The 12,519-nt window shown below is 38.2% G+C and overlaps 1 protein-coding gene across 1 annotated transcript in view; it reads right to left on the minus strand.

Moving 5' to 3' along the window:
- The window catches only part of DYNC1LI1 (dynein cytoplasmic 1 light intermediate chain 1), a 28,004-nt gene that overhangs the window by 12,764 nt on the left and 2,721 nt on the right, over nucleotides 1-12,519 (minus strand). Inside the window, exons 3-4 of the mRNA XM_010982056.3 lie at nucleotides 2,240-2,356; nucleotides 1,296-1,526 (exon numbers count right to left, since the gene is read on the minus strand). Coding sequence (XP_010980358.3) covers nucleotides 1,296-1,526; nucleotides 2,240-2,356 — 348 coding nt within the window. The remainder of the gene's footprint in view (nucleotides 1-1,295; nucleotides 1,527-2,239; nucleotides 2,357-12,519) is intronic.

Below are 12,519 nucleotides of genomic sequence, written 5' to 3' on the forward strand. Positions count from 1 at the left end.
TAGAAAAAGGTTAACTTGACTTTACCAAGAGCCTTAACAATGTATGCTTTGGTTTAGTAATTGCTCTTCAAGGAATTCTCAAGGAACCAATCAGAGATACACACAGGGACTTCCTTACTGTAAGACTGCTTTTCGCGTTTAAAGGCAAAAGCACAAATATGGAAACACATTATCCACAGCACAGACTGAGACGGTATAGGAGGGAGTATTATACAGAGCCGCAAACGAGGAAAACGGTCCTACACTTACATGGGGTCAAGGAAGAGGGAGTCTGGAACAGGTGAGCGAGGTTCCTCCAGGAACACGGGGGCCTGCATATAACTTTAGCAGCTCTGGCAGCTATGACCCTTCAAATCAGAGGCTGAAATCTAACAGCGGTTCTCAAGTTTTAGCACCAGAAGTTTCTGATTCAGCAGTCTGGGCTGGGGCCTGAGAATATGTATTTCTGACCAGCTCCCAGCGGTGCTGACACTGATGCTGCCGGTCTTGGGATCTCACACTGAGAACCACTGCTATAGCATAAACTTAGGGGGAAGAGCCCCAGAAGCAACAGGCCAATGAAAAAAGAAAGGTATACATTAAAAGCAGTGAGACATATTTTCAATGATTTAGGACATACATTCCCTTAAGTTTTTACTGTTTCCTTGCATATAAATTCCAGTAAGCTGTCAAATTTCCCCTAAAAGTTACCAGCAAACAAGTCAAGAACAGCAGTATACCATCTGTGTATTTGCTTAAGCAAAGTGCAACACTGACAAATGAGGAGCTCTAAGTGAAATCAAGAACTGTGACAAACTGGTTTACAACTTGTTAGAAACGACCCATATCATTTTCATAATTTCCAAGAACATTTCCAACTTACATGAGCATGTTCAAAATACATTATGTACTTTGTAAATAATAAAACCAGCTTAACATCTTTATATTTATGCTGTTAACATCTTTATGGACATACTTCATTTTGACAAGGTTAGTAAGATTGTTCTACTTACTAAGAAATGAAACTACTGAAAATGAGTAGCTGAAGAAAGATTCACATTTTTTTTTAATACTGAAAAACTCCTTTCCAAAATGAACACATATGACCTTTTGGCAAAGGGGAAAAGTCTGCCATTATGTGTTTCCAGCATAAACCTATATTAAAACCTAGCACATCATTCAAATTGAATTTCAAAAATAGTACTCACATTATGTTTCCTTCACTAAGCCAGGGTCAAAGTGAAAAAATTCTTAACAATTATCATAGTCAGCTAGGACATTTTGCCTTTGAAATCTATATTTTCTAGACTACTCACACTTTTGTTCCATTTCCTTCATTTCTTCAGGAGGAATTTTCAATTTGTCAATATGTTCTCTAACAACACTTGCCCATTTCTGTAACGAATCCAAAGCAGTCCAAGGCTTTGACATATCAACAACCAGCATAATTAGAGTGTCCTTCAGAGAAATGGCATCCAGTGAAAATTTGAGGAGGCCTTTGTGATATGGGTCTCCATCTAAGATCCACACATTACATCTTGTTTGATCTACAACAGACAAAAGGAAGTTACCAAGGCAACAGGATAGAACTGTCTCACCATCCAACTAACAATACTATTTGGTATTTTAGGGCATCCCCACGGGAGATGTTTCCTTTGGCAAGATTCAACTACTTGGGTTACGTCTACCAACTCAGTGAAGTCCTAACAAATATTCAAGAAAATGACTTAAATGTCAACACAGATTATCAGCATCCTTTACTTCATATTTCTCAATCCCAAACCACAGACTAAAATAACATGTTTCTATTCTTACCATCAGCAGAAAGAGCCATGCATATTAAAGATATTATATACAAAAATGAGAAGGCAAGCGATCTATAGAAGAAAAAAATGGCTGATCAGATGAGAAAAGTTGGGACGTAGATGACATTTTTATGTCAAAAAATGAGAAGGTAAAAAGAGTCAGCAAAATAATCACAAAACACTATTATTTCACTATCTGGTGAAAAATGAACAGAAAAACTCAGACTCTTTAAGGTTAGCAAGAAAGCTAAAGTTTGCACTCCAGAATGCCTTAAGTTTAAAAATGCCACTATAGGAATTCCAATTCCAAATCAATAAAAACATGCCCTAACATAACTATTTACTGACTAGCAGGACTCCCAGTAAAACATGACATTCAGAAAAGTCAAAGATTAATACAGACAGCAGTGCAACTTGGAAAGCCTTCAGGTAACTTACAAGCAAAGGACACTCACCCTCCCTGTCTTCATCATGAACATTTAAGTACAAATATTCCAATCCTCTTCCTTTCTTATACTCCTCTATTCCCTGAATTTTTCTTATTAAGCTTGTTTTTCCAGCTCCATCTTCACCTGTAAAAAAAGGACAGATCTTTAAAATTCTATTACAGATTATTTAAAGGTGTTTTCTAGTGTGCCAAGTGAAAAACCCAACTGGAACTAGCTTCAACCAAAAGGGTAATTTGATGGAAGATAACTAGGTAACTGCAAGGGTGAAGATGCAGGCTTCACCTCCAGGATTCTCTTGCCCAGTCGCTCTACTCTTCTTATTAAGTTAATTTTATCCTATTACAAATGGCTTCCTCCGTGGGTATTATTTAGGAAGCTCAACTCTTATGTCAACCCAGTTTAACCTACAAGGAACAAAAGACTTTCAATCTGAAGACTCTCAGGTAAAGACTCTTGACTGGCCCAGTGTGGGTTATATGCACACCCATGGGCCACTGGTAGAGGATAGATAAGACATCAAAACTGACCAAGGCAAGGAACTGTGACTGAAGCCTCACCAGAACCGTGAAGCCGTAAGAAATATGCAGCAAGGGAGAGGGGTGAGGATTGAAGGTAGTAAGCTGGGCAAAAACAAGGGTAGAGAAAACAGACAAAAATAAACTGTAGACTTAAAAAAAAAATCAACAGCAAGAAATCATGTGCACAATTTGCACAAGCTTTTTTTTTTTTTAATTAAAGTATAGTCAATTACAATGTGTCTATCTCTGGTGCATATACAGTCATGCATATACATACATATATTTGTTTTCATATTTTTTCTATTAAAGGTTATTACAAGATATTGCACAAGTTTAAAAAGTTTAAAACTAAACTGGCTATTCAATGTTTCAGTGAGAGGTTTTTTTTAATACTGTGAATTTATTTAAATACTACATAGTACTGTTCCTTGGACTTATTTTGTTATTAGCAGTATCATGGTATTAGTACTTAATAAAAGTGAATTTCTTGGATCTAAGGACTTATTCCTAGAGATTCATGAGTTCTTTGAGAATTTAAAAGTTATTTTCATTTTCATGTTAAGCATTTAAAATAATTATATACATCTTGGATCTTCTGAATAATCATCTTTACATCTAAATGCTGTCACAAAACTGCAGTGTCCACCTCTGCACTGGTGCTTGCTATCCTTCTGCGCCAAGCAGAGGCCGAGTGGAAGACAGAAAAGAGAGTGGACACACAGGCCCGCCAAACTCAAAAGAAAGTGTCCCAGAGCAGCCAGTACTATTTTCAACTGTAGCGGTCACACGGGTTCTGAAACATGTTCCAACACTTTATAGCGATGAGTGTAGCTTTAACTAGGCAATAAAGAATCTATCATTAAATGAGTACTTATTTTTCAGTACCACTTCTGAAGTGAAGCAGTGAACTATTAAAATGGTTCATCAAAATAACAGATTGGGTTGAAAACTATAGTATCTATGACAGTGACAACGAGTCCCATGGTGATCATGCTAAAAATGGAAATCATAAAGTTAACTGGTGAAAAGTAAAATACATATACTTCTGTTTACTAATAAGTTCACACTGGTGTTTAATTTCAACAAAACATCATTCATCATATTGATTACTAATTTAAACTTTTATCAGTTCTATAGTTTTTATGGCATTTAATTTATCATTTGTTTTTGGCTTTGTAGTTTAAGTATCTGTATCTGGTCATCTCAACAGGCATGAGCATTAGACATAATGAAAATAATTTAAATCACCATGTGAGATCTGTGAAAACTTTCTTTTATTAATTAATAGAGTCTGAACAGGCAAGAGCAGAGGATTTTCCAGGCAGTGAAATTATTCTGTATGGCACTATAATGGTATATACAAGTCATCAGACATCTGTCAAAGCCCATATGATGTTACAACATAAAAAACGAGCCCTCCTGTAAACTATGGACTTTGGGTGGCAACGATGCGTCAGTGTTGGTTCACTGATTATAATAAATGTACCACGGAGTGGAATGTCAACAGAGAGGGAGGCTGTGCATTTATGGGGACAAGGGATGTTTGTAAACTCTCTGTACTTCCTATTCAATTTTCCTGTGAACCTACAACTGCTCTAAAAGATAGTTCATTAACTTAAAAAAAAACAAAAAGGAGTCAGTCTGTTCTGTAACTTGAAAAGAAACAAGATTTCTCTTATGACAGGCTACTTTCCTAAAAGGAATCTTCCAAGTTAAAATAACAGCAATTAAAAATTAATTACCCCACAGAAACATAGTTATGTATTACAAGCAAAAACTTAGTGCCTAGATTTATCACAGAAGCTTAAATCAACAATAAAATGTTCAATGAGACTTTTCAAAGTAATACAGATCCATAAAAACAGGCAGTAATTAGTCAGATAAAACTTCACTTAATATGACCCAGAATTGATCTAATCTCTTTAACTCCCACTTTAGATGTTAGAAAGTGAGAAAATTCCTTTAAAGCGGTTAAAAAAATCTAAGTTTGTTTCACCTTCTTTTCAGTGTTTCAAATATGTATTTTATACATAAGGGTTTCTGAATAAAAAGGTATATATACTTGTGGATAATCTTAAGCATAAACAAAAAGAATAAAAACCATAATAATATCAGCTAGAAATAATCACTGATAATTTGGTTATCTCTGATGGTGATATTATGAGTGATTCCTTAAGCAACAAGTCTGTGTCTTCCTTTTAGCTTATCTAATTCTAATTTTAAAGGTTTAAGTAAGTAGGCTCAGAACATATTTTGAACCTAAATTCATGATATCAAAAATACTGTCAATCGTAATTCCATATGCTATTTTAAGTTTCTGCAGCCATGACTACAGCATGGCTGTTTCCTTTTTCCAAGGTTTGATTACAAGCAGAAAGGTTCTCCCCAACATCATGAGTCCAGAGTGTATTCCTCTGAGTCAATATTGTCCATCATTCATTTCACTGGACGAGTGGGTCTCAAAAATGCATCAGATTCACCTGGGAGACTGGTTAAAACACACTGCTGGGCCTCACCTCCTGGCTTCTTTCTGATTCACTAAGTCTGCGATGGGGCCCAAGCACCTGCATTTCTAACAGTTTGCCAGTGTTGCTGATGCTGCAGGTCCAAGAACCACATTTGGAGAACCACTGCATTAGACATTTACTACACTAAGCCAAGCATTAGGAATACAAAGACCCAGTGGTCAAAGTTGCTGTCCTAGGAACTCATAAATTGGAGAGGGAAAACAAAGAGGAAACAATTTCAAGATACTGTCATTAGGACTATTCTAGAGGCAGGCAACAAACCAGGATGCTGGTCCTAAGGGAAGATTCTAGTTTTGTCTGGACGTCAAAAAGGCTTTGCAGAGAAAGTTAATACTTTAACCAATCTTGTAGTGTTAATGAATCATAGAGAGCTTGTCATTCCAGGAAGGAAGGAAAGCATTTACAGAGGCCTGGAGGCAACATGTCCTCTAGAAAGGACAAATCATGTGAATGCATGAAATTTAGGTTCTGAGGGGGAAAGGAGCCAGAGAGTGAGAACAGGGAATGCCAGATCATGAAGGGCTTCTCAAGCCAGGCTGAGATGGTTAGACTCGACCCTGAAGACAACCGGGAGTCACTGGCAGTGTTGAGGTATTTGAGAGAGATTGCTATCATGAAGGTGTGGAAGAGTGACTGCGAAGGGTAAGTCTGGGAGTAAGGAGACTAGACAATAGACTATTACTGGAGTCCTAGCAAGAAATGAGGTAGGCATGAACTAATGCATTAGCGGTAGAGGTGGGAAGAGCTGTACTCAAAGGCTGACTTGGATGGGAGCTGGCAGAGAGATCAGGAAGACACGTACGTCAGAGAAGACTCTCCCTTGCCACGGCGACAGTACCACCACCCTCTCCTGTCCCGCCACTTACCTTCAGGTGGCTGGTCCTGAGCCTCTCTTGCAGGCTGCTCTTCCATCCCTACCCAACATCTGTTTCCCAGGGTTCCTTCTCACGCTACGTAATTCCTGGGGACTCTCCACACAAGACTTCAAAACCACCTATAATCTGGTGACCCACTGACTTCCTTCCAGCCACAGTCTCTCCTGAACTACTTACTGGTCATCACTATTTGGATGTCCCATAAATAACTCACATTTCAATATGCACAAAAGCAGTATCATCATCTTGCCATCTTCCCCCAAACTCACATAATTATTTACATAAGGCTCCAACCTCAAGGCCTTTATCCACGGTTCCCTCTCTCTGGAACATACTCTCTTCAGAAGTCAATGTGTTGCCTAAGCTTCTTCCTACCTTCCCTCAAATATCACTTCTTCAGGTAGGCTGTCCCTAACCACCTCATTTAAAACCACAACCTCCCAACATTCCTGCTGCTTCTTGTTTTATGTTTCTCCACTGGACTTACTAACATAATTTTGTTTTTAACTTAGTCATTCCTACCCCTCAAAGCTCCAGAGGAACAGGCATCTTTGTGTTCTGCTGTCCGCTGCACCCCCAGTGCCTATTAACTCTGCTCCTTTCACAGTGCAAGGTCCATGCCCAATCCTCCTACAGAGATGCACACTGACTCTATGCACCTGCCCTACACACAGATCCTTTACCCTGTTCATCTCGCTTAATCACGACCAATCTCCATCTTCATAACTATACCTCACCTGTCACTGCTTGTCCTGGGCCTTTACCACAATCCATTACAATAATTCATCACTCATATCTATAAAACTCACATGGCTACCTCTCATCAATAACAGATCAATACATAGTATGCACACCTCATTCACTGAACTTAGGAAAACTTTCTCATCACTGTACCAAGTTGTCAGTATTCAGCGCCTTACCACAGCCAAGACGAACTGTTTGAAGATACAAAAGTCACTAAATCCCACGTTATTTTTGGAAAACAAAGCACAGAGCCTAACAGTTTGAGTAAAATAAAAACCACGTACATACTTCATTTTAATAAACCTTTAAATCACAATTAATAAACCTTTAAAGTGGCAAGTAGGGCAATGGGGCCTGTGTGGCTTCAAACAATGCCAAAATAATTCATCCACCTATCGTCTGTGTACTTTAAGAAAGCCTTATCTTCCATTCCTTGGCCTTTAGCTGGTAGTGAAACAGACACACCAGCTTTAAGTGTGCCAGCCAAACAGTTAATGATCTGCAAACATACACTTATACAAGTAGACAGTTCCTGTTTAAATAGACTGAGAAGAAAATCCTTCTATAAAGTATACTTCAGTGACCATGTTAAAATTATTCTCTAAACATTTTATCTAAATTTGCATTTTTCTATTAGATTTTCTTAAAGAAGGTATACTTTAAAAGGTGTTTTAAAAATAAACTATTTAAAAATGTAACAAACCCCATTCTAAGCTTGCTGGCCATACAAAAATACTCTACAGGCCAAACCTTGCCCTAGTGGATAGACCAAAAGGAGGAAAGATTTGTTGATCCAATTATAGTGAAACGCTCCACAGCACATAAGCCTGTATTCCAAATTATCTGTCTGAATCCTTTTCAAATAAGTCAGTGTCTCTGAGCCAAGTATAGGATCCAAGTGCTTAAAAGAACTTCAGTTTTACCATAAAGTAGTAACAGCCATCAATTTTCACTTCTCAGCTCAAACTTGAAAACCAAATTGATTACAAAAGAAAATCTCCTGGAACTTCACATAAAGTTGCCAAAACAGTACAGCGGTAAAAAAAAAAAAAAAAAAAAAAAAAAAAAGTGTGCTCGCAATACTGTCTGTTCTCCCCAACAAATCTCTAATTCAACAGGATGTAATATGCATCAACTTTATCATGACAATTTAATCAATGACTTAAAAGCATGAAGATCTAGAAGATGTGATTTCTAACTATAACACTGTCACCATTAGCTGTGTGAACTTGGGTAAATCTAGTATTTCCATTTGCTCCCTATCTTCTAAATAGAGGGGGTAACACCAGACAATCTCTGTGGTGATGGATTTAAATTCTATGACCATTATAATTCACTACTTCTTGATCAGTGATACACTAGAAATGAGCAAGTGCACGCAGTGTTAGTAACAGCTATCCCGAACGCTTCCTGTGTATGCCACTGCTGGAAGTGCTTCACAAACAGTATCTCAGATAATCCTCACGATAATCCTAAAAGGTAAACAGTATAATCTGAAGGATTAAGTAACTTGCTAAAGAAGGGTCAGGATTTGAATTCAGCAATGCTGGACTATCACTGTTGTGGTTCCTGGAGCAGCAGCCTCCAGTCTTCTCCTCCCAGCTCAGGACAGACAGAGATGACAAAAGGTCATACACTCTGCCTCCCTTCCCTCCCAGGTCCCCTCCTGCCTTGTGGAAGGCGGAAGCACTGTACTCTTCTTGCTGGGCACAGGTTTGTGCACCTGATGCCTGCTTTCTGTGCAGAGCCCTGGTTCACATTTCCAAACCTCTGTTGGAAGCTTTACGGTCCACAGCATCACGATAATCAAACTAGAGAGAATTCTAGCCTGCCAGACTCCGTCTTTACCCAAGTGACATATCAACAGTGTAAAACTGACATTTTTTAATTTGATATAAAATAAATCATCCTATTTCATCTGAAAGCTCTGATGACAAGAGCCACGAGGGGTTGTCACTGGAACTACTTTTGGGCTTGGACCTTCGGATAGCCTTCCAAAAGTGATCCAGATGACCCAGGTAGGATGGGGGGCTTTGGTCTGCTCCCCATCTCACGAAGAGCATCTTCTCCCTTGCCTCAGCCGGCAAGGGCAGAGAGAAACTGTTAACCAGCTGCAGCACCTGCCCCCGGTTATTGTAAGTAAACATTTATGCATGGCTGTTCAAGACTACAACCCTCCAATATGTCGAGGAGTGAGCATACAGTGGAAAGTCAGACAAGCCCAATCCTGAATCCTAGCTCAGCCTTGTAACCCGGGGTTCAAAGTCCCCTTCTGCAAAACAGTGAACATGCTCATATCACAATAAAGCACCCAGCAGAACACTCAAGTCACAGGCATAATACAGGATACCCCCACCCCATCAGCTGGCCAAAGCCCCATCTTTGAATATCATCATTCAGCAATCCACATTACACTAAAAAACAGAACTTATCTTTTATCACTTCTCTCACTCTTCCAGACTGACTAGACATGAACTGAAAACCACTGAGTTTAATTCAATAAACCAAGGCCAGCAAATGCTGATCCCAATGGTTATTAACAGTTCCTATGCTCCAGAAGTTTAAAGTCACACTAACACAACAGTTCTTAATTAACAAACATAGTATATATTCTACAGTTAAAATGCCTTTAAATTAACACGCCAATTTTTAACCTACCTACCAGAAAGGCAAAGATTAAAATGAATAATCCTTGGTGTTGGCAATGGTGCTAAATAAACAAGAACTTTCACATACTGATGACAGGAATGCAGAATGGTACAGCTTCCCAAGAGTACTGTTTAGTAATACCTAAAAAGACTTACATATATACACTTTTCACCCAGCAATTCAACTTATAAGATTTTATCCCAAAGATAATACTTGGCAAGTAGAAAACGAGGTGTAACAATAATTACCTATTTACCCATCAATTATAACTATGACAGAACCATACATATTATTTAGTCACTAAAAAGGAAGAAATCTTTAGCTACTGTCATGCAAAAAAAACCCTCTCTGATACATAAAAAAAAAAATCTCACTTGAAAATATAAGGTATGAGCCTATATTCTTTAAACAAAACACTTACACACCTAGAAAAAAATAACATCAATTACCTCTAGGTGGTGAGATCACGTGTTATTTTCATTTTCTTATCCTCATAAAACTTTTTTTCTCTCTCTCTGGCAAGAAACATGTATTATTTTCTTAGTTTAAGATAGTGAATACCAATTTTAAGAGGACGGTGTTTAACACATTTCTCTTAGTTCTTTTAACCCCAGAAGTACGAAAGGATCAGGGCGCTGTATGTATATAAGACAGGTTAGGAGGCTGTAATGTGCCCACCATCCCACACCTAGGGCCTCTAGATAGGCTCCGCCACGTCCTGGTCCTTTTCACCAGGTTTTTAGCTACAGCAACACACTCTCAGTCCTGCAGCCTGCAGGATACTCCTCCCCATCCTACTTGGCAAAATTTTACTCAGATATCACATTTTCCACAAAATCTTATGTAATCTATTTAGCAATTATTTCATACTGACTTATTTGATTTTTATATACTTTGAGTCTTTCCCCACAGGATGGAGGGCAGGGACCAACTCCTGGCAAGCCCTGTTTTCTCCAGATGACCCAGCAAAGCATTTTATGCCCAGTATACTCTAATAAATGTCTGACGAACAAATAAATAAAGAGGCAATCTGTGAGGTCCTTCTAACAGCCATTGCCTTGACTTTACAAAAGTAAGTCCCCAAAAGGTTAGTCCTTGGTCACTCACTTAATAGTAAGAGTTCCTTATGAACCTGAGTCTTGTTTTTTTTTCTAACTCAAGGCTCCCGTCAGTTTTGCACTTTTCAAAGTGCTTTTGCTAACATTCTCCTACATGGCCTTTATATCAGCTGAATGACCACTCTAATCAGCCTACATCTGTAGTTTTTCCAGCTCTGTTTTCTGTTTTTGACAGCAGCACTGGGGGAAATATATGAACTACTCTTGACAATTCTTAAACCTATGTTCAGACTGTATCTCTAGCTGAAATAACCATGAATCTTTTAAGTAAAGGGTGGTCATCACCGATTCAACATTTATTTACTGAGCAACTATTGTTACCCTTGTAATAATAGTAAGTTACTTCTCTGAACAGGTATCTGGTTCCACAGTGTATTTCTTGAGATTTTCTACTTGCAATAATTCAAACATAATAAAAGCTAGTTTTGTTTCTGGTGATGATCAGCATTTTGTGGGACTTTTTTGGCTGCACACTTTGCCTTCAGGGAAAAATACAGACTAGATTTCTTCCCTGGGTGAAATCAAACAGCTCACATATACAGTGAAATACTTTATTAATTTAAGCCAAACTGCAGTTACCAGGGGGGAAAAGAGGAATGGAGGGATAAATTGGGAGTTCAAGATTTGCAGATACTAACTACCATATACAAAACAGATAAACAGCAAGTTTCTACTGTATGGCATAGGTAACTGTATTCAGTATCTTGTGGTAACCTATAATGAAAAAGACTATGAAAAGGAATATACGTATGTATATATACGACTGAAACATTATGCTGCACACCAGAAACCAACACAGCATTCTAAACTGACTGTACTTCAATTAAAAAATAAAATATGTATAATTACAATCACTGTAGTAAGAATTGATTAATATAAAGGGTAAAGATGAAAAACCTCTCAAAAGGACCATTTATAAGTTAAGTCCTACTTAAAATACATGCTCAAGAAGCTTTGCCTTTAATATTAAAAACAAACAAGTTCCTTCTCACAAGGAAGAGAGAGAGAATGGTTTCTTTTCAAAAAAGAGAATGGTTAAATGCTAATGCAATAGTGTTTCTGGGTTTCACTAGGGGTCAGGTCTAGGTAGAGTAACCAACTGCTTAAACACAAGTGCCACGGCAACAGAGGTGTCCCTCATTAAGCTACATCCCAGAATCCAATGAATATTTGGATTTCACTTTAAAATAATTACTAGTACTTTCACTCAAAGATAGCCTTTTAAAAGTTACGCAGTAGGAAGAGTAACTGGCACTTTCTCCCTTGAAGGAACTTCTATCAAGTTGGAAAGCCACACCAGAGTCACAGAATACAGGGTCCTTACAGCTGTGTGACCTCAGAAAACTCACTTAAGAGGTCTCTAAAATTTAGTACCTCATCTATAAATCAGTGTGAACATCCACCTCCCAGATTTGGGGGTAGGGGGTAGGAGAGAAGAGGGGCAGAGGAAGTAAACTAAGATTTGTATGAAAATGCTAGGAGAATGGCTCACACACATGCATACATTGCTAGTTCTCACTCTTTTCATCCACAAGGAGTGGGAAGAGAAGCCAAGTAGCAAGGTTTGGTTAAACCGCAACTTGTATTTAGGGTACATAGGCCTTGGTTCCTAAGTCTACATTGTTTCTGGAAATGTAAAACCTTTTTATAGTCTCAGATTTGTTTTATTAAATATGGGACTCCAGAGATCACCCTAATTCATGAAATACTTTAGGGCCAAGCATCCTCCTGCTGAGCAACTTCAAACTCATAACGAAGAAAACCACAGTCCCTACTTACGTATTTCTTCCCTCCACCAGCATAAACTGAATGAGGCCATAACATGTGATGGTAAAATGTCTCTTAGAAATCTTG

This window comes from Camelus dromedarius, chromosome 17 (genome assembly GCF_036321535.1).
Source record: "Camelus dromedarius isolate mCamDro1 chromosome 17, mCamDro1.pat, whole genome shotgun sequence".
Lineage (NCBI taxonomy): Eukaryota > Metazoa > Chordata > Mammalia > Artiodactyla > Camelidae > Camelus > Camelus dromedarius.